At 40.7% G+C, this 22555-nt stretch overlaps 1 protein-coding gene across 6 annotated transcripts in view; it reads right to left on the bottom strand.

The window, feature by feature from the left end:
* FERMT1 (FERM domain containing kindlin 1) overlaps positions 1–22555 on the bottom strand; it is a 54693-nt gene that overhangs the window by 17627 nt on the left and 14511 nt on the right. For all 6 annotated transcript variants that reach the window (XM_017877654.1, XM_017877672.1, XM_017877663.1 and 3 more), the window contains 4 exons: positions 20058–20160; positions 7195–7302; positions 6577–6708; positions 4606–4655 (listed from right to left, as the gene is read on the bottom strand). In XM_017877654.1, the coding sequence (XP_017733143.1) occupies positions 4606–4655; positions 6577–6708; positions 7195–7302; positions 20058–20160 (393 nt within the window). The remainder of the gene's footprint in view (positions 1–4605; positions 4656–6576; positions 6709–7194; positions 7303–20057; positions 20161–22555) is intronic.

The raw sequence follows: 22555 nt of genomic DNA, 5'->3' as shown, positions 1-22555 counted from the left end.
CTCCCCTCCCCTTCCCTTTCTTTTCCTTTCTGACAGAGTCTTGCGCTGTTGCCCAGGGTGCAGTGCAGTGGAGTGATCAGGGTCACTGCAGTCTCAAACTCCTAGGCCCAAGTGATTCTCCCACTTCAGCCTCCCAAATAGCTGGGCCTATAGGCGCGGGTCACCACACAAACTTACAGAAGTAGAGAGTTGAATAGTGGTTACTAGGGGCTAGGGGTAGGGAAACTGGGCTCAGACCAGCCCTGCCTCAGCCTCCCAAAGTGCTGCGGATTAGAGGCATGAGCCACTGCTCCTGGCCTTATTTTTTTGGAAAAACAAAAATGTATAACCCTCCTTACAGGTGATTTTTCCATGTGAAAACCAGTGATCCTTACTGTGAGGCCAAAGATTTTCATGATCCCTCACCATCTTTTTATTTATTATAAAGATTCTAGTATATTTTAAGACTCTTGTTTCCATAAAATGAATCACTCTGATATCTCCTGTAGCCCACTGTGTAAGTCTGACTGGAACAGTAACTTGCCTATAGATGACTCAATGAATGGACATTATGTGTGGTCTCTCTCTATAACCTTGTGGCGAAGTCATTTTATTCATTTCAAAGTAGTTTCTCCAACAGTGGTTACCTTACAGTTTTGGCATAAATGATTGTTGATATTAAGTATATAATTTACTAGTAGGATTGTATCTTGTCTGGTTCATACCTAGGGGTTTGCAAAAACCAGACTCTTGAAAGATTGATTGAGCATAAAATTTTAGATTGACAGTTCTCTCCTCTTAGCACTTTCTGCGTATCTCCTAGCCTACATTTATTGCCAATGAGAAGTCTGCTGCTCACATCATTGTTGCTCCTCTGTAAGAATTTTGTCTTTTTTTCCTTTGTCTTATTAATGGTTGGCATTACCAAGATGCATATTTATAGTAAATTTATTTTGAGATCTGTGATTCCTAAATTTACAGATTTTTATTTTTAACAAATATGGAAAATTATCTAGCCTCCTCTTCTGAATGCTTACTTCTCTCTCATTTTTTCTTCTAGAACTCCTAGCAGATGTTTGTTGGACCTTCTCCTTCTGTTGAAATCACTTCTTTCTGAGTTGTCTCTTCAACTGTGCTTTTTAACTTGATGTTTAATAAACCTCATTAGTTTTAAATTTCTATGATTATATTTTTTATTTCTGGAATTTCTTTTGGTTCCTTTTCAATACTGCCTGTTCTCTTTTATTATAATTTCTACTTTGTAATTTACTTAATGATGCTAAACGTACTCATTTTATGGTTTCTTCAGATTTTTCTATTACCTGAAATTATTGAAAGTGCTAATCCTCTTGCCTGTCGGGTCTGTGTCTTTCATGGTGGTTTATTAACTCACATGATTAGTAATTTTTATTAGGGGTTTGTTTATTTTTTAGGAGGTTATTGGTTTCCTTTTTTTTTTTTCGTTTTTTTGAGGTGGAGTCTCGCTCTGTTGCCCAGGCTGGAGTGCAGTGGTGCGACCTTGGCTCACTGCAAGCTCCGCCTCCCGGGTTCACACCATTCTCCTGCCTCAGCCTCCCGAGTAGCTGGGAATACAGGCTCCCACCACCACGCCCGACTAATTTTTTTGTATTTTTAGTAGAGACGGGGTTTCACCGTGTTAGCCAGGATGGTCTTGATTTTCTGATTTTGTGGTCCTCCCCTCTCAGCCTCTCAAAGTGTTGCATTACAGGCGTGAGCCACCGCACCCGGCCAGGAGGTTACTGTTTTCTATGGAAGGCCCATGCCTGCTTGGTTGTGGATATTCCCCTCTAGGTATTTTTGCAACTACATATGTCAGGGCTTCATAGGTTTTGTCATCCCGGATCCGTTTCTATTTTATGTTTTCAGGATTCCTTTATTACATAAACACATAAGACATTTAAATTTGTATCTAGGCTGGGCATGGTGGCTCATGCCTGTAATCCCAGGACTTTGGGAAGCCAAGAAGGGCTGACCTTGAGTCCAGGAGTTTGAGACCAACTTGGGCAACATGGTGAAACTCTGTCTCTACAAAAAATACAAAAATTAACCAGACGTGGTGGCACATGCCTGTAGTCCCAGCTACTAAGAGGACTGAGGTGGGAGGATTGCTGGAGCCTGTGAGGTTGAGGCTGCAGTGAGCTGTGATCACGTCACTGCACTCCATCTTGGGTGACAGAGCGAGACTTTGTCTCAAAAAAAAAAAAAAAAAAAAATTAGATCTACATCTGTGTGTGACTCAGCCTTGGCTCTGATTTCTCAAGAGATACTTTTCATTTCCACACAGAAGCCCATGCAAGGATGAATTTCCTTACTGCTTTCTTTGGCTAATGGGTAGTTTTTCTGTTTTTCATTCAACAGAAGGGCAGCCTTTGCACATTTCCACCTTTAGGCGGGCACTTCAGTTCTCACTTCCTGCTTTACACAGGACTGAAAGGTTCATCTTCTATCCCTACATGGGAATTACAATCCTAGCCTCAAACCATGACAACCTGTCTCTATGCCCTGAATCCCTCTGTGTGGCTGATGCTACATTTGTAGAACTAGATTCCTGCCTCATTTCCTGTAAGCTGACGTTTCTGTTTCACTTCATGATTAATTCTGTATTTATAATTCTTTTATTTTATCTAGCATGCATATGTATTCATAGCAAGATTAGAGTTTGCATTAGAGCTGATACTCTGTTGGTAGACACCGAAGTCCACTATTTACATAATACAGTTAATAGATTTTTTTTTTTTAAAGAGCTTCACTGTAAAAGAAAAAACTTAAAAATAAAAGGATTAGTCCAGTGCTCTCATACTGGTGAGGCAAGGAGATCTGGGAAATGAAGGGCCTGTTAGAGGCCCCACCCTGCCAGGAATAGAGTTCCACTCTCCAATCTCCCTCCCCTCTTCCCTCCTACGAGCTCTCTCTACTTCCTTCCTTTGTTTCTTCCTTTCATGAACTATATTATATATTCAATGCAACATCTTGAGAACTTAGATAGTATCCACTGGCCAAATATGATGGCAATTTTGAGAGTTTAAGTCACACCAAAAGTCTATGACAGTTCAGGGTAGCATAGTGACGTGGGTTCAACTCCAGAATTATCACCTTCTTCATCAGAAACGTCTATAGGAAGGCTACAGTCACCATTTGGTTTGTGAAGGGCTTGATTTGCCCTCTACAGAGAATATGGCAACTCATTTTTTTGTGGAACAATTATGAACACTTTATTAAGATGTATTTGTGGATTCAAATTGTTAATTTTTTCCTGTAGCTCTGACTATAACAATATGAGTGAAATGTGGTTACAACCATTTATGCCAGGGAAGTTAAATGAATGACCCTGGCTGGGTGTGGTGGCTCACGCCTGTAATCCCAGAACTTTGGGAGACCGAGGCGGGTGGATTACCTGAGGTCAGGAGTTCAAAACCAGCCTGGCCAACATGGTGAAACCCCGTCTCTACAAAGATACAAGAATTAGCTGGGCATGGTGATGGGCGCCTGTACTCCCAGCTACTCAGGAGGCTGAGGCGGGAGAATCATTTGAACCCAGGAGGCGGAGTTTGTAGTGAGCTGAGATTGCACCATTGCACTCCAGCTTGGGAGGCAGAGTGAGACTCTGTCTCAAAAAAGGAAGAAAAGAAAAAAAAAAAGAATGACCCTATTATTTGCAACCACATCCTATAATCACAGTAAAAAACCCCAAAAACCAAACCTGCAGAAACCCACTGACAAATATTGGTACCTTTGGACACTTGTTTTTCATTTATACCTGCTTCATTGTTCATTCTTTCTAAGTCTTTCTTTGCATCATATGCTATCAAAAGCAACTTGTGTGTCCTTTAAAGCCAACTGCCCCAGTGAAGTGCCAGTTAGTTAAGAAAAGTCAACAAACCATAAAGGGAAAATAAGGAACCGATAGGACTTCAAAGAGCCTTGTTTCTTTCATACTAACACACCTTGGCATCATCACAGAGGTGGCAGGCTATTATTTCCATGAAAAAAAAAAAAACCAAAACTCCTTCTCTGCCTTTTTAGCAGTTTCACATCAACCTGAGGTGATGGAGTTTATTAGAAGTACTTAAACAGGTAGATAAACTAAGGTTACTACTCTCTGTAAGCCCAGGATCAAAGTTCTAGAGAGAAATGACTTTTAAACTATAAGAGAGCCTTCAAATGGTATCAGAGTATTGAGCCTCCCAGGTGGATCCTACTAGAAGCTCTAGTATGGCAGATGTGTTTGTTATTGCTGACGTGAACCCAGCCATTCACTGAGGGTTCACGCCACCATTCACTGAGCATGTACTATGAACCATGTACCACGCTCAATGCTTCATATGCATTATTTCATCGAATCCTCCCAACAAGCCCAAGGGGGGGTATATTCCCATTTTATAGACTGGAAAATGGAGGCTCAGAAACATAATATATTGCCCAAGGTCACCTAGCTGGTGTGTGTGGTAGAGCTAGGACTCAACCCATTGTCTGTCTGATGGCAAAGCCCACATTTTACCTTTGAACCATGAACCTGCCTCAGGGATATACAATTTAAACCCCTGTATTCTTTATCTTCAAGACTTTGTTATGAGTAACTCCTTTTCCCCATTAAAGGTTACTTACCTAAATAATTTGAGATTATCTGCAAGTTTAGGGATATCAGTAATGTCCTCCTAAGAAAAAACAAATAATGTTTCAAAAGCAGGAACTTCATAAGTGATGCTGATACTCAACCTGCATTGTCTAATATGGCAGTCCCTAGCTACAGGTGGCTATTTAAATTTGAATTAATTCAAAATAAATAAAATGAAAAACTCAGTTCTTCAGTTACACTTGCCACATTTCCAATAGTTAACTGGGCGTGGGAGTGAGGAGGGCTGGGAGGAGAATGGGGGCCCTGTTGAGGTCCCCTAGGTGGCTGGCAAAATTGTATTTCTTGATTTCGGTGGTGACTTGGGTGACAATTGAATACTCATTTGTTAAGCTGCACATATGTGTATTTTTCACTTTTCTGTTTGTGTCATAGATTACAAAAATGAAAAGCGAGAGATGAAAAAAATGAAAAAATGGATAAAGTACTCTCTATAACTGTCATTCAAGTTAAAAATCTAAATTAGAAATGACTACTTTTATATGCAAACAAAAGACTTTTTAATTTTTATATTAGAGTGGGTAACTCCTGCTACACCTAATCACTGATTAAACTTTCAAAGTGAACCTGGTTCAAAGTTCATTCTGTAATGTAGGCTGGTGCCTGTTTTCAAACTGAAAAGCCTATTGTTAGCATCATGTAAAACTATTAAGGGAGGGAGGACATAACTTTTTATTTATTCTAAAAAGAATTACTTTCCTGTTGTATTTATTCAGTGGAGAAGGTAGACAACAGAGAACTCCAAGTTCATGGGGCCTGTGTCTTCTGTAAGCGTGAGACAGGGCCCTGCATCTCTAGGGAATCTTGGCATTTAGTTTGTATTAAGTATTTGCTCCTGAATGAGACCAATTTCTTATTTTAGGACATTTAGTGATAAGAGAACATACATTCAATGCAGAATATAGTAACGCAATCTAATCCATGGTTGTTTACATCCAATTATGGTGGACCCACCTCTCTGATTCAATGTGATTAATAATTATTCCCATGACTGAAGTTAAATAAAAGGGTGGCACCTCATGAGTGAATTAAATAGGAGGGGAATTTTCAGTTATAAAGCTGACATTCACCTTTCATGGATAAGGAGAGAGAGAGATGACAAAACAGTAATCTTTGTTTTATTGGAGGGTTTTTGTTTATCTCCTGAAGTCAAAAGCATTCAAAACTTTTGCAATGTTCCGGAAAAAGGCCACAACTTCTGTCAAGCTTGTCTAGTTGAAATGGATGACAAAGTAAATAGAAATAAGGTTTTTATCTGTAAAGAATTTTCTTGGCCAGTCACAGTGGCTCATGCCTGTAATCTCAACACTTTGGGAGGCTGAGGCGGGAGAGTCACTTGAGCCCTGGAGTTAGAGACCAGCCTGGGGAATATGGCAAACCTTATCTCTACAAAATATACAAAAATTAGCCAGGCCTGGTAGTGTGTGCCTGTAGTCCCAGCTACTCAGGAGGCTGAGATGGGAGGACTGCTTGAGCCCAGGAGGCTGAGGCTGCAGTGAGCCTTGATTGCACTACTGTACTTCAGCTTGTCTCAGAAAAAAGAAAAAAAGAAACAATTTTCTCTATTCTATTCTCACAGCTGCTGCATGCAATAGACAGGGTGGTATTTTCTGGACTTAAGTTTAGGGACCAATTCCACATTCCATGCTAGTGAAGTGGAGCCCTCGGCAGTGGCTCCTTCACACCATGCCAACTTATCCCTAGGAAGAAATACAACACCAAAGTATTGTCTTTAGTAGAAATGAATATATAGTCCTTACAGAGCTAACCTGTGAAAAGTTAGTTAGTTCTTGCTAGGTTGAAGCTTGTTAGGCGAAGAGAATCTTTTTCTTTTTTTTTCAAAATCAGATGAAATATTCTCTTCTAATAAAGAAAAGTTTATTTATACTTGTCAATCAGTTAGAAGAAAGCCACAGTTCTTGGTGATTGGAAAGAGTTCATACCAAAAGGCTGTCTGCTTTTCCACCTTCTAGGGTTACTTCCAAATTAGAAAGCGCTGCTTCTATTTCGTCAACCTCAGACTCGCTTGTAAAATCCTGTGTTTCAGCAGACAACGACAGTTTGCTAATGTGGTACTAAAATGAAAACAGAAGTTTTAGAAATGTTGTAAACAGAAATGTTATAAATATAAATAATCCATCAGCCATTTTTTTTCTTTGAGGACTATTCCCTTGGAATACTGAACATCTCCTAAGAGGAGATCTCCTTCCCATGTGGTGAAAATGACATTTTAACCTGAATCATTCTGAGGTCCATGGTTAGTCATGTTACAACTGGTTCTTTCTCATCACTGACTGTGCTTACGGTAGGGAAGAGATAATAATTGCAAGACCAGTGTCTTACATAGGATGTGAGCGTGTGTCGATTATGAGGAACATTTTAAATTAAAAATTTGTTCTGGTCTGAAGAAGAAAGCAAAATAAAAAATACAGAAAAAAATTGCTCTCCTTATTTTAAGATATTTCTTCAAAGAAAAAAAACTGGTATGAAGCATATGAAACTTTAAGCAGAACAAACTTGGTTTGTCTCCTTCCAGAGAAAAGGTACTGAAGTTCCCATACCTGTAGAGCTGCAAAGATCAACATTTCTTCCTCTGTGCAATCAATTTCTTCTAAGAGAATGGCCCATCTGGCTTGTTCGTAGAGTTGGTTTATTCGGACAGCATCGTACTAGAGATAAAAACAGAGGTGTGTGTGTAATGAGGTATATTTACATCCCACAATACAAAAATTCTGAAACAACTGAGGCCATTCTCTGTTAATCAGATGTAGCAAACTTCAGCTCAGGTAAATGAAAGGAATAGTTCTATTGTGCCAAATACTCAGCCTTTAAAAAAAAAATTTTTTTTTTAAATTTTTTATTTTTTTTTGAGACAGGGTCTTACTCTGTCGCCTAGGCTGGAATGCAGTGGTGCAATCTTGGCTCACTGCAACATCCGCCTCCTGGGTTCATGTAATTCTTGTGCCTCAGCCTCCCAAGTAGCTGGGACTACAGGTGTGTGCCACCACACCTGGCTAATGTTTGTATTTTTTTGTAGAGAAAAGGTTTCGCCATGGTGCCCAGGCTGGTCTCGAACTCCTGTGCTCAAACAATCTACCCATCTCAGTCCACAAAGTGCTGGGATTACCGGTGTGAGCCACTGCGCCTGGCCCTCCAGCCCATTTTACTTCTGAATTCAGAACTGACTTTCTTCATACATTTTCCAGAGCTGCTGCTGCTGCTTCTTCACAACCTAACTTTGATTCCATTATTTTCTCTCTCTTTTATCTACATATTGGTAGTAATAGATAGTAAAAATGGTTCATAAGATAAACAGTGTAATAGATAAACAGTGTAACAGAAGGGATCCCCATGCTGATCCGCAAGCCCAGTGCAATCCCAAGCAGAATCTGATGGGAATTTTTAAAAGAAACTTTATACAAGCTGATTCTCAAGTTAAGTTGGAAGACACAATGTTCAAATATTGCCAAGAAACTGAAAAAGAACAATGTTGAGTAAAGCACTTGTCCTCCCAGACATTAAAACCTATTATAAAGTTGCAGTAATTAAAATGGTATGGTACTAGTGTAGCGATTGGTAAAGTGTCAATAAAACCTTATCTAGAAACAGACTTATGTATGTATATAAATTTAATATAAAATATTAATTTTATATTAAAATATAAAATGACACTTTATAACAGCAGGGGAAGGAAGAATTCAACACTATAAACAGTGTTGAAAATGCCTAGCTATTTATAACACAAATGGAAACAAAAAAATAACTTTACACTATCCAAAAATATAAATTACAGATGGATTAAATAATTTAAACATATAAAACCACAATAAGATACTACTTCACACCTACTAGAATGGCTCTTATCTAAAAGACAGGTAATAACCAGTGTTGGTGAGGCTGTGGAGAAATTGGAACCCTTATGCACTGCTAGGTGTAAAATGATGCAGCCTCTGTAGAAAAGTTTGGCAGTTCTTTAAAAAGTTAAACATAGAATATAATCCATCAGTCCTACCCCTACATGTACACCCAAACAAACTGAAAGTGGCATCCAAACACATAGTTGTACAGTAATGTTTACAGCAACAATATTCATAATAGCAAAAAGGTAGAAACAGCCCAGATGTACATCAACAGCTGAATGGATAAATAAAATGCTGTACACATACAATAGAACACTATTCAGCCTTAAAAAGGAATGGAATTCTGGCTGGGCATGGTGGCTCACACCTGTAATCCCAGCACTTTGAGAGGCAGAGGTGGGCAGATCACTTGAGGTCACAAGTTTGAGACCCACCTGGCCAACATGGTGAAACCCTGACTCTACTAAAAATACAAAAATTAGCCGGGCATGGTGGCAGGCGCGTGTCATCCCACCTACTTGGGAGGCTGAGGTGGGAGAATTACTTGAACCTGGGAGGCAGAGGTTGCAGTGAGCTGAGATTGCACCACTGCACTCCAGCCTGGGCAATGAGAGTGAGACTGTCTTGGGGGAAAAAAAAAGAAAAAAGAAAAAAAAAAAAGAGGAATGAAATTCTGATACATGATACAATGTGAATGAGCTTGAAGATACTGTGCTAAGTGAAATAAGCTAAATACAAAAAATCAAATACTGGATGACTTCACTTATAAAACTATCTAGAATAGGCAAATTCATAGAGAGAGAAAGTAGAATAGAGGATACCAGGGGCAAGGGAGAGAAGGCAATGAAGAATTATTGTTTAGTGGGTACAGAGTTTCTTTTTGGGATGATAAGAAAGTTTTGAAAATGGACAGTGGCCCAACCTGGGCAACATAGCAAGACTCTTGTCTCTATTTTTTAAAAAAGTGGCTCGTGCCTATAGTCCCAGAAACTTGGGAGGTTGAGGCAGGAGGATTGCTTGAGACCAGGAATTCAAGATCACCCTAGGCAACATGATGAGTCTCTGCTGTTTCTACAAAAAATAAAATAAAATAAATTATCCAGGCATGGTGGCATGCACCTGTTCTAGCTACTCAGGAGGCTGAGGTTGGAGGATTGCTTGAGCCCAGGAGTTTAAGGGTGCAGTGAGCTATGATCATAGCCTGGGTGACAGAGAGAGACTCTATCTCAGGAAAAAAAAAAAAGAGAGAGAAAATGGATAGTGGTGATAGTTTCACAACACTGTGAATATCCTTAATGCTACTGAATTGTGCATCTAAAAATGGTTAAAATGGTAAATATTATGTATATTTTACAATAAAATTCCAAAAGAATACATGAATGTTCATGGCAGTATTATTCGTAAGAGTCAAACAGTGAAAACAATCCAAATGTTCATTGATTGATGAATGTAGCATACATAAACAAGGAAATGTTAGTTAGCATTAAAAAGACATAAAATATAATACATGCTACAAAAGGAATGAATGAATGAATTCTGAAAATACTATGCTAAGTGAAAAAAATTATTCATAAAGTACCACATTTTGTGTAATTCCACTTATAGGAGGTTTCCAGAATAGGCAAATCCACAGAGACAGACAACAGACTGATGATTGCCCAGGGCTGGGAGGGTAGGAGGGAACTGGGGAGTGATCGCCAATGGGTATGGAGTTTCTTACTGCGGTGACGAAAATGTGCTGAAATCAGATGGTGGTTAACAACTCTGTGAATATACTAAAAACCACTGAATTGTACATGTTAAACAGTTAAATGTATGGCATGTAAATTATATCTCAAAAAGCTATTATAAAACAGCTAAACAGAAAAACCATGACTATTATCGGATGGACACATGAGGGAATACTTTCTGTAATCTTTAAATGCGGAAGTCTATTCCAAGCAAGACAAGAGGCCTAAAAGTTATGATGCATAAGGCTGCCTTGACAACCTAAAATTAAACATTTTTAATGGTAAAAAAATCCTAAAGAAGGTTATAAATGTATAAAATGTAGGATAGAGATTGAAAAAAATATTTGAAATATTTGAATAATTAAAAAAATTTGTAATAAATATAAAAAATGATGTCCATCATATACAAAGTACTCCTATAAATCATATGAAAAGTATAAATAATTCAATAGAGTTTGTGGCAAATATATAAACAGGCAATTCACAGAAGAAAGCAAAATGGCCGCAAAAACATTAGAAAAGATGCTCAATCTCACTAATTACTAGAGAATTCAAACTAAAGCAAGGTGACCTAATTTCCATTTTCCTATCACATCTACCTACATTACAAATACTGATAATGTTTGATGTTGGTGAGGATATGGGGATATCAGCCCTTTCACAGATGCTGTTAGTAGAAAGGTAATTTGGTGATATAAAGCTTTTAGTATCATGTTGCCCTTTGATAAGCACATCCAGTGTTACTGTTCCAAAGAAATGCAAGTACTTGTGAGATACTTTTACAAGCATGTTCAGCACATTTAAGTCCTGATAAACTACAGTTTAGCCTTTCCTTTGATTATTTTTCATTGGTTAAAAAAAGTGAGTCTGACTTATTTATACTGACATGAAAGATAGCCATGATATGTTATGAAGAGACAAGAAACAAGCTACAGAGCAAACAAGTGATCCTACTTATCTAGGGAACACAAAGTCTTGAAAATCTATTCAAAAATATATTTGTAAACATGTCTAAAAAAGTCTGCAAGGATGGTTGGTGATGAAGTTGTTAACTGTGGCTGCCTCTTAGGAGAATGGTCATGGTACAGAACTGTTGTCCATTTTTACTCTAAATAATTTCTTTCTTATTATGTTTGTTTGTTTATTTTTGAGATGGAGTCTCGCTCTGTTGCCCAGGCTGGAGTGCAATGGCGCAATCTCAGCTCACTGCAACCTCTGCCTCCCAGGTTCAAGTGATTCTCCTGCCTCAGCTTCCTGAGTAGTGGGGATTACAGGTGCCCGCCACCATGTTCTGCTAATTTTTTTTGTGTATTTTTAGTAGAGACAGGAGTTCACCATGCTGGCAATGCTAGTCTCAAACTCCCAACCTCAGGTGATCCACCCACCTCAGCCTCCCAAAGTGCTGGGATTACAGGCATGAGCCACTGTGCCCACCCTATGTTTGAGTTTTAAAAAATAATTTAATTGTAGTAAAATATATGAAACATAATATTTACCATCTTAACCATCCCCCCACTGTTTTTTAGAGGCAGGGTCTCACTCTGTCATGCAGAGTGTAGCGCAGTGGTGTAATCATAGCTCACTGCAGCCTCACTGGGCTCCAGCAATACTCCTGCTTCAGCCTCCCCAGCAGTTGGGACTACAGGTGTGAGCTACCACACTTGGCAAATTTTTTCTTTTTTTTTTTTTGTAGAGACAGGGTCTCACTATGTTGCCCAGGCTGATGTTGAACTCCTGGCCTCAAGCCATCCTTACATGTTGGCCTCCCAAAGTGCTGGAATTATAGGTGTGAGCCACCATGCCAGGCCTGATCTTAATCATTTTTAAGTGTACAGTTCAGTGGCATTAAGCATATTCACACTGTTGTGCAACCATCATCACCATCCATCTATAGAAGGCTTTTCATTTGCACAACTGAAACTGTATACCCATTAAAAAAAAAACTCCTTTTTTTTTTTTTTTTTACCGTGAATATACATTTTAATATGAGGTTGGTGCAAAATTAATTGCGTTTTTTGCCATTATAATTGCAGTTTTTGCCATTGAAAGTAATGGCAAAAAACGCAATTAATTTTGCACCAGCCTAACCTATCCTTTGGGAAAAAATACTAATGTTGAAGAAAACATGGAAGAGGACTAGAAAGATACTGAGTACCTAAGCAGATTTATCATGAGTTGATTAGCATTGGTTTGTTTTTCCTTTCGTATTAACCTTATGCATACTAAGAAAAAGGGTGATAAGCAATGTAAAAATCCGAGGTAAGCCAAAACCAGCCAACAGTGTTGCTATCAGATAAAGGGGAAACATGACCTGTTGCACAGGCATGCTCCTTCTCAGCACTTTTTTTTTTTTTTTTTAAAGACAGAGTCTTGCTCTGTCACCCAGACTGGAGTGCAGTGGTGCGATCTTGGCTTACTGCAATCTCCGCCTCGTGGGTTTAAGTGATTCTTATGCTTCAGCCTCCCGAGTAGCTGGGATTGCAGATGGGCCCCACCACATTCGGCTCATTTTTTTGTATTTTTAGTAGAAATAGGGTTTCACTATTTGGCCAGGCTGGTCTTGAACTCCTGACCTCAGGTGATCCGCCCGCCTCGGCCTCCCAAAGTGCTGGGATTACAGGTGTGAACCACCACGCCCAGCCCTTCTCAGCACTTCTAAGGCTTCAGGGAAAGGAAGACAAATGCTGAACCAAATGTGTGGGATTTAGGGCACTTAAATGGTAAAAATCTTAAAGTCTGTCACGTTTTACGAACTTTGCCAGGTGTCACAGAACACCTGAGGAGCTGGTGCAGAATCTTCCAAAAACGAATGAAAACAAAACATACATGAGAATATTCATGGCAGCCTTATTCGTAATAGCCCCAAGCTGTAAACAGTCCAATGTCCCTCAGCTAGTGAACAAATAAACAAAATGTGGTACCATTCATACAACGGGCTACCACTCAGCAATAAAAAGGAATGCACTATGAACGCACACAACAACATATACAGCACAAAGACATGATGCCTCGTGCAGGAATCCAGACATAAGATTGCATGTGGTATGAGGCCATCTGTATGAAGTTTCTAGAAAAGGCAAAATTCAAGACACAAAGCAGACCAGCAGTCATCTGGGGCTGAGGTTGAGGCCAGGGACTGACCAAAAATGGTTCTGGGGAAGAGGTGTTTTATTTTATTTTAATTAATTAATTAATTAGTTAATTTATTTTTATTTGAGACGGAGTCTTGCTCTGTCACCCAGGCTGGAGTGCAGTGGTGTGATCTTGCCTCACTGCAACCTCCACTGCCTGGGTTCAGGTGATTCTCCTGCCTCAGTCTCCCAAGTAGCTGGGACTATAGGTGCCTGCCCACCACACCTGGCTAATTTTTTGTACTTTTAGTAGGGACGGGGTTTTGCCATGTTGGCCAAGCTGGTTTTGAACTCCTGATCTCAGGTGATCCGCCTGCCTTGGCTTCCCAAAGTGCTGGGATTACAGGCGTGAGCCACCATACCCAGCCAGAAGTGGTTTTAAAATTGGATTGGGGTGATGGTTACACACCTGTATAAACTGATCAAAAATCATTGTAGTGTATACCTAATGGGTGACTTTATGGCATGTAAATTATAGTGCAATCAAGACATAACAACTAAAAAACCACAAACCAAAAAACCCATGCAGCCAATCTCTCCCCAAAAGACCCCTGCTATAATTTAGTTTACAGATGGAATCTAAATAGCAGGTGGAGCCACTAAAATCTGAATGGAATTGACATACTGTCATATCTAGCTGTCTGTCTGTCAGTCACTCAGTCCCAGTGTTTACAATGCTAATGCTGTAGGAGTCTCAGTGGGAAGTTAAGTTACTCAATAAGGCTTCTCTCAATGCAGTGAATAAAAGATTTAAAAAATTAGGCTGGGCGCGGTAGCTCAAGCCTGCAATCCCAGCACTTTGGGAGGCCGAGACGGGCGGATCACGAAGTCAGGAGATCGACACCATCCAGGCTAACACGGTGAAATCCCGTCTCTACTAATAAAATACAAAAAACTAGCCGGCGAGGCTGGGCGGGCGGCCTGTAGTCCCCAGCTACTCAGGAGGGGCTGAGGGGCAGGAGAATGGAGTGAACCCGGAGGCGGAGCTTGCAGTGAGCTGAGATCCGGCCCCAGCTGCAGCTCCAGCCTGGGCGACAGAGTGAGACCTCCGTCTCAAAAAAAAAAAAAAAAAAAAAAAAAAAAAAAAAAAAAAAAAAAAAAAAAAAAAATTTAAAAATTAATAAAATCTTCCATACCTGAACATCCTAACACCCCTCTACAAGCCAAATAAAACAATTCTTTGAAAGAACATGAATTAAATAAAAGTTATCTACATTTATAGAAAAACAGGGTCTGGGATGTCTTAACCAGCTACAGGATGAGCTCTGTCTCTTGCCAAGCAACAGGATTTCTCTGATGCATCCAGCAAAGCTCTGGAGTTTGCTCTCTGGAGGCCTGTTCCCATTTCTCTGTCTGTGATGCAGACGATGCTGCATCACAAGGTTCCAGATCTTTCACAGGTCATTAACAGGCATCCTGTAGGACTTCCCCCTATACTCCCGCCCTGAGAACTCTTTCAGTGGGTTCTCCAGTGACTTAGAAACAATTTTTTTTTCCTTGGTGGGGTTGGCTACTCATACCCTCTCCTTGGCCCTTTTCTTTGCTTAATTGAAAATAGAGTGGGCATGGTGGCTCACGACTGTAATCCCAGCACTTTTGGAGGCCAAGGCAGGAGGATCTCTTGAGGTCAGGAATTTGAGACCAGCCTGGCCAACATGGTGAAACCCCATCTCTACTAAAAATGCAAAAATTAGCTGGGTGTGGTGGTGCATGCCTGTAGTCCCAGCTACTCAGGAGGCTGAGGCAGGAGAATCGCTTGAACCTGAGAGGCAGAGGTTGCAGTGAGCCGAGATTGTGCCACTGCACCCCAGCCTGGGTGACAGAGTGAAACTGTGTCTCAAAAAACAAAACAAAACAAAACAAAACAAAACAAAAAAACAGAAAATAGAAACCCCAAGCTGGAACCACATGGGTTCTGCCACCTCTCCACTCCTTGAATCCCTGTTTCTCCCGGTCTAGTCAGTTCAGTAAACCCTCCACCCTTGTCCATCATTCCAACAACCAACAATAAGAGCAAATAATAAAACCTACTTGTCATAGTTTTCCTGCTCTTTCTTAAGAAGGGGTTACTATTTAGATCTAATTACTTAAGATTGTCTATTGGCCCAGGAGCAGCTTTCAGTATCCTCCAGGCCTCTTATTAAAACAGATGTGCTTTTCCTGTACTGAACACTAAAATACTATAAACTATCAGAGTTCTAAAATGTGTGTTTTTTTAATTCACAAATTTTGAACACATTTAAAAAGGGGCAAAAGAGTATATGATAAATGAATTCATTACGAATGAATTTGAAAGGGACAAGGAGTGTTCAATAAAAAGTTAGTCCCCGTCTCTACCTTGTCCCCCAGAAATGGCAGCTTCTCTATGGGCTATTTTGCATCTTTTAATAATACACCTGGAGTCTGTTTCACATCAAAAAGGAACTGATTCATTCTTTTTAAAAACAATATGGTATGAATGTATCATAATGTATTTAACCAATTCTCTAGCTATGGACATTTAGGTGGTTTCCAATCTTTTCCTAAAACAATATAATAACCGCCCTTGTATACCCACATATCAGTTTGCATGTGTGAGTATAACTGTGCTATAAACACCTAGGAGTGGATTTGCTGAATCAAAGCTATGTAGAATTGTAATTCTGATACTGCCAAATTGCACTCCATAGACTAATTTCTACTTTGACCTACAAGCATTCTATGAGAGAGCACATTTCCTGACACTCTTGCCAAGAAAGTATGTGAAACTTTTTGATCTTTGCCACTATAAAGCATTATAGTTCCTTTTCTATGAACTATATATTTACATCCTTTGCTCATTAGTCTACTGGGTTGTTGGTCTTCTTATTATTGATTTTTAGGAGCTCTTTACATATTAGAGAAATTCGTCTTTTGTTTGAAGCATGTGTTGTAAAGACTTTTTCTTTGCTATAGTTTTTTTTTTTTTTTTTTTTTGGCCAGGTGTAAAATTTTCATTTTTTATTAAAATGTACCAATCTTTTCTTTTCTGGATTTTTCATTTTTTGAGTCTATTATTATTATTATTATTATTATTTTATTTATTTATTTTGGGAGACACAGTTTTGCTATCGTTGCCCAGGCTGTAGTGCAATGGTGTGATCTCGGCTCACTGCAAGCTCTGCCTCCCAGGTTCAAGTGATTCTCCTGCCTTGGTCTCCCAAGTAGCTGGGATTACAGGCATATGCCACCATGCCTGGCTATTTTTTGTATTTTTAGTAGAGATGGGGTTTCACCATGTTGGCCAGGCTGGTCTCGAACTTCTAACCCCAGGCGATGCACCCACCTCGGCCTCCCAAAGTACTGTGATTACAGGCATAAGCCCCTGCTCCCAGTGAGTCTATTATTTTTGAAATGTTGAATTCTAGCATTTTATATATCTGAGATTTTAATCAGCACCTGTTACTGAGGACCTGTGGCCAGCACGAATCTCTCTGAAAGCCAGATAAGCTCCCTAGTCCTCACTGTATATTTTAGTTCCTACTCGTAGGGTGCCTTGTAAATTTGCAGGAGCTTCATGGGTGCTCTTTCCTCCTCTTAGATTTGATTATAGCTGCCACGAGAACCCGAATTACATCTTAAATTTCTATATCCCCCTATATTTATGTAGCACACAGTAGGAGTCTTAAACTTGATTTTATCTATAGTACTCATAATTGTAAGAGACGGGGAAGGGAATATCGCCATAAGTACTAAAGTGGTTGAGGATCACAGGGTCCCCCAAAACCATGTCCTGCTATCCTGAGTCTTCCTGTCACCTTTGGGTTGACAGTTTCTGTGTGGCTGTTAGATTCAAATAGGTTTCACTTTTTAGGCTATGAAGAGGGAGCTCCTCACCAATTAAGCAAGCAGAGGCTAGAGGCCAAATAGCCAGAGACAACAGCCCTTGTGACCCTCAGCTTCAGTGTCCTTGTCCCCTTCTGAAGTAGAATTCGTCTGATTTCTTCCAGTTTTTAGACAAATACATATTTAACCCTGCTCCTCTACATTTATGCCAATAGTCTGCCATTATCTGGCTTATTTGACCGTGAAGTCACTTACATGTTCCTGACAGTTTTTCAGGGGCAGATGACTCAGCTGCATTCTTTTTAGCTCAAGCTTTGTTCTGAGGCAGGGGATTGAATGGGGGAGTCTCTTGGCAAAGAAACTGCTGGAAGGGTCCCCAAGGACCCTACGAGTCCTTGGGCTGAGTAATCCTATCATCAATCAGGTGCCTGAACTGGGAAAACCTGACTCACAGCATGTGGGGTGAGGGGCAAAGAAAGTACCGGATGCGGTCTCCGTCTCCAAGGACTTGGTTGTCTGTTTGTAGAAAAAAATCCACAGACATGGCATGAGTACTGAAATTGTACGGTATTCAGCTGTGGCTCAGAGAAGGCAAAGGCCCATGTGACCGAGAGTAGAGAAAAGCTCCTTTCTGGAGAGAGTGGAACCTGAATGTGGTCTCAGAGCAGGGGTTCTGATTCTGGGGTTCTTGGACTGGGAAGTTTGATTACCAGGTGGTCCACAAGCTCGTATGAGGAAACGCAACCTCTCCAATTGCACGGACTTCTAACGGAAATGTAGCATTTCCTCTCAGGATGAGTGTGAGCCATAAACCACAGCATTGCAGAGGACTTGTCACTCTGACCACCAGAATCAAGATTTTTTTCCTTCTGTGTGCCAGTTGTTGCTTCTGTCTTCAAGCAATGCTCACCCACATCACTACTTTGAAATTATGGTAGTTATAAGAACTACCACCAGATCTTCTTTATTCAATTAACTAAAAATATATTACTATATACATTTTCAAAAAGAGTTTGGCCACTACAGTTTAATATTAACTGTTTCATTTTGTAGTCCTATGTATTTTATCTTATTAATTTGAAAACATCATTTTAATGTACAACAGTTTTGAGTTCTCAGTACCCAGCTTAGTTCTTGGCCTACAGTAGTTGCTCAATAAATAAATACATAAACATCAGATGGGGCACAGATTTGAATAGATAAGACAGGACCAAATTACTGACTTAGTAACTGGAAAATGCATAGGCATATTTTATTTATGTATCACCTATTTTCAGAAAAAAATGTAAGGCAGCTTATTAGAACAGATGGCATACAACAGGATAGCTTAAATTAAGAGTTAAACAAGGAAAACACTAAAATTGAGTCATGAATGAGGCTTAAAAATAAAATCACATAAAAGTATGGACTTGGTTTTAGCAGACAATGCAAAAACAAAAACAAAAAACCTGGACAGTTGCATAATTCACAGTACACTTAAAAAAAAGCTAAGCCAATTGTGTAGGAGAAGCAGTACAGTAATTTCTCCTGAAGATTTTATCGAAGGAAAGCCAAAATTTGCGCTTCTGTAATGATTCACTTATGCATTACAGACACAAGCTTGGTCCACAGGATAAAAATCAAGGACTGAGCAGGAACCTCTCCTTAGAAATGACAAGGAATAAGGTTTGTTTTGAAGATGCCAGCTGGGGAAACAGTGGAAGCTGAGGTGAGCCTTTACAGACCAGACCTAAAGTCAGGATGAAGGAGAAGACAGTGCCTCTTACAAGAGGTGGAAACGCTGCTGTAGATGAGAAAGGGTCTGTACAGAAAGGTTGACCGAGGCAAGCTCCTCCAAGTGTCTGGCAGTGAATGGAAAAGAGCAACAAGCACAAAACAGTGATGGGAGCTGCGACATGGGGATCCTGCACACTCAGAGGACCAGTCATCCAGTTTATGTTGTCAACACTGGTCCGTTGTACCGCTGACTCTCAGTTCTGCAAGCGGGCTCATCAGGAGCAAGGACGAGGCAGAAGTTCAAAGAACTTATCTCAACCCTCATTAGTTATTCTAATAGCCTCCAGGGGGAGATGTGCAGTGAAAATGGAACTGGTGACCAGCTGGGTGACCAGGTGAGAAAAAGGGATTACATAGATGATCCCTTTTCCTCAATTCCAAAGAGTAAGCAAGCACTGGAGTGCAGTCCTGTGTGCACCATCATGTGGTCCTAGCTTGTTCATGGGAACCTGCCTTTAACCCTGACCTCTGACAACTCCTTTCCTTCCTCAGCATTAAGAACTCCAACTCTGGCCGGATGCAGTGGCTCATGCCTGTAATCCCAGCACTTTGGGAGGCTGAGGCAGGAGGATCATGTGGTCAGGAGTTTGAGACCAACCTGGCCAATATAGTGAAACCCCATCTTTACTAAAAATACAAAAATTGGCTGGGCGTGGTTGCATGAGCCTGTAGTTCCAGCTACTCGGGAGGCTGAGGCAAAATAATTGCTTGAACCCGGGAGGTGGAGGTTGCAGTGAGCTGAGATCATGCCACTGCACTCCAACCTGGGTGACAGAGCAAGACTCTGTATCAATTAAAAAAAAAAAAAAAAAAAAAGAACTCCAGCTCTGTGAGTCACTCTTATCTTGTTTGACCATTCCTGTGAATGGAGGGGGCAGTGCATGCCACACTAGGCACAAAGATCCCCAGAGACTGCAGCTAACTCCGTAGCAGCTTACTGTGCCCAGTAGAAACCAAAGGATAAAAATTCAGAGACCAGGTCCATGTACCAGTCTCACCCTGCAGGGCTAAACAGGCGATCACACAAATAAATTCATCCTCATTTTCATAACCAAATGCTGCAATTTTATACTTCCATGCATTCATATTAAAAAGAGAAAGACAAAAGACAAAAGTTGCTTACTTTAGGATTCAAGTCAAAGAAAGAGTAGTATTTAAATCGTAACAGCAGCTGCTCATCCTCTTGGATGCCTTGTTCCATAAGGGAGCGCGAGGAGTCTAGCCAACTAGAAAATGACAGCATAAGTTTTAGAAGCCAGTCAATTTTACATACATATCCATTATATTATTATGTCATATATTATATTCTACATATATATGTGTGTGTGTGTATATATATATCCTTGAACAAAATCAGGGTATGTAATACAGACTGAGTATCCCTAATTTGAAAATCTGAAATGCTCCAAAATCTGATAGTTTCTGAGCACTGACCTGATGGTCAAAGGAAATGCTCACTGAAGCATTTTTGTTTTGTTTTGTTTTTGAGCCAGAGTCTTGTTCTGTCGCCTAGGCTAGACTGCAGTGGTGCAATCTCGGCTCACTGCAGCCTCTGCCTCCCGGGTTCAAGTGATTCTCTTGCCTCAGCCTCATGAGTAGCTGGGACTACAGGTGCATGCCACCATGCCCAGCTAAGTTTCGTATTTTCAGTAGAGAGGGAGTTTCGCCATGTTGGCCAGGCTAGTCTCGAACTCCTGACCTCAGGTGATCTGCCTGCCTCGGCCTCCCAAAAGTGCTGGGATTATAGGCATGGGCCACTGCGCCTGGCCTCGCTGAAGCATTTTGAATTTCAGAATTTTGGATTAGGGATGCTCAACTGATGGGTATAATGCAAATATCCCGAAACCTGAAAAAGTGTAAAAAACAAATTCTGAAATCCAAAACACTTCTAGTCTTAAGCATTTTGGATAAGGGATACGTAACCTGTATAACCAAAAATCAGTAAGCACATAATAATAGCTTATATATACATTTTGTCTTATAGTTTCCAAAGTGCTTCACAGATTTTTTTTCTCATGGATACTCTAAAGTAATCCAATGAAGGGGCCGGGGCAGTTCTTACTATCTTATCTTTGTAGACAAAGAGACTTAGTCTGAGTGACATTAGATCATCCTTAAAGGTCACAAGCCTCAGCCGGGTGCAGGGGCTCATACCTGTAATTCCAGCACTTTGGGAGGCCAAGGCAGGTGAATCACCTGAGGTGAAGAGTTTGAGACCAGCCTGGGCAACATGGTGAAATCCCGTCTCTACTAAAAATGCAAAAATTAGCCAGGCATTGTGACACATGCCTGTAGCCTCAGCTACTTGGGAGGCTGAGGCAGGAGAATTGCTTGAACTTGGGAGGTGGGGGCTGCAGTGAGCCGAGATCATGCCATTGCACTCCAGCCTAGGTGACAGAGTGAGACTCTGTCTCAAAAAAACAAAAAACAAACAAACAAACAAAAAAGTTTACAGGCCTGATGATGGGGCCAGCTTGAGAATCCATATGTCCTGACTGCCCATACCGCTTCTCCTTTTACCAGATGATTCACCCCAATGCCAGCTCTGTATTACTGTCTACAACTTTCTGCAATGTGGGAAATATTCATATCTGTGCTGTCTGATGCATCGGTCCCAGCTGAATGTGGCTGTTAATGCCACATTTTAATTTTAATTAATTTAAAATCCAGTCCACATTTAGACATCCACATGTGGCTAGGGGTTCCTGTACAATACATAGTAGAGTTCTGGAGTTGAGAAATAAAAACTGGGGAAAGAGGATGACCAACATGAAATCACCATCCTAAAGGAGTTGACAGTCTATTGGGGGAGACCAAGCCTCATAACAAAGGGACGATGTGATGTTGGAGTGAGCAAAGTGTCAGGACAGAGCTACAAGGAGGGGGCTGATCTTGAAGGTAATACTTGAGCAGGAGACGGCATGTGATTGGGCCTTAAAGGGCAGGTAGGGACTGACCAGTCAGTAAAGGGGAATGGTCCTGGAGGTGAGGCAGTGACAGAAAGAGTGAGAGTGCACCTGGGTGGCACGGGGCCACCTGCTGGGGCCAGATCTTCTAGGGAGTTGAATGCTGTTGACAAGTTTGACTTTATCTGGTGGGCAATGGGGAACAACAGAAATGGTAGTTTCAGAAATTGCTGGGGTATATTTTCTGAGGCCATTTCGAACAGAACTCAAGGATTTGCTCATTAGAATGCCTAAAGAGAAGAGCGACAGCCGGGCGCGGTGGCTCATGCCCATAATCCCAGCACTTTGGGAGGCTGAGGTGGGCAGATTACCTGAGGTCGGGAGTTCGAGACCAGCCTGACCAACATAGAGAAACCCCATCTCTACTAAAAAAATATAAATTTAGCCGGGCACGGTGGTGCATGCCTGTAGTCCCAGCTACCTGGAAAGCTGAGGCAGGAGAATTGCTTGAACCTAGGGGGGCAGAGGTTGTGGTGAGCTGAGATCGCGCCATTGCACTCCAGCCTGGGTAATAAGAGCAAAACTCCATCTCAAAAAAAAAAAAAAAAAAAAACAGAGAGAGAGAAGAGTGACATTCTACAAAAGACAATGTAAGCCTGGTGGGTCACCTTGGATCTTCCCCACTGGCATGGGGACCAACACACTTATTAACTAC

The sequence above is a fragment of the Rhinopithecus bieti genome, unplaced genomic scaffold (assembly GCF_001698545.2).
Source record: "Rhinopithecus bieti isolate Rb0 unplaced genomic scaffold, ASM169854v2 scaffold_65, whole genome shotgun sequence".
Classification (NCBI taxonomy): domain Eukaryota; kingdom Metazoa; phylum Chordata; class Mammalia; order Primates; family Cercopithecidae; genus Rhinopithecus; species Rhinopithecus bieti.
Note: the sequence above shows the minus strand (reverse complement) of the source record. Positions and strands in the feature narration are given on the sequence as shown.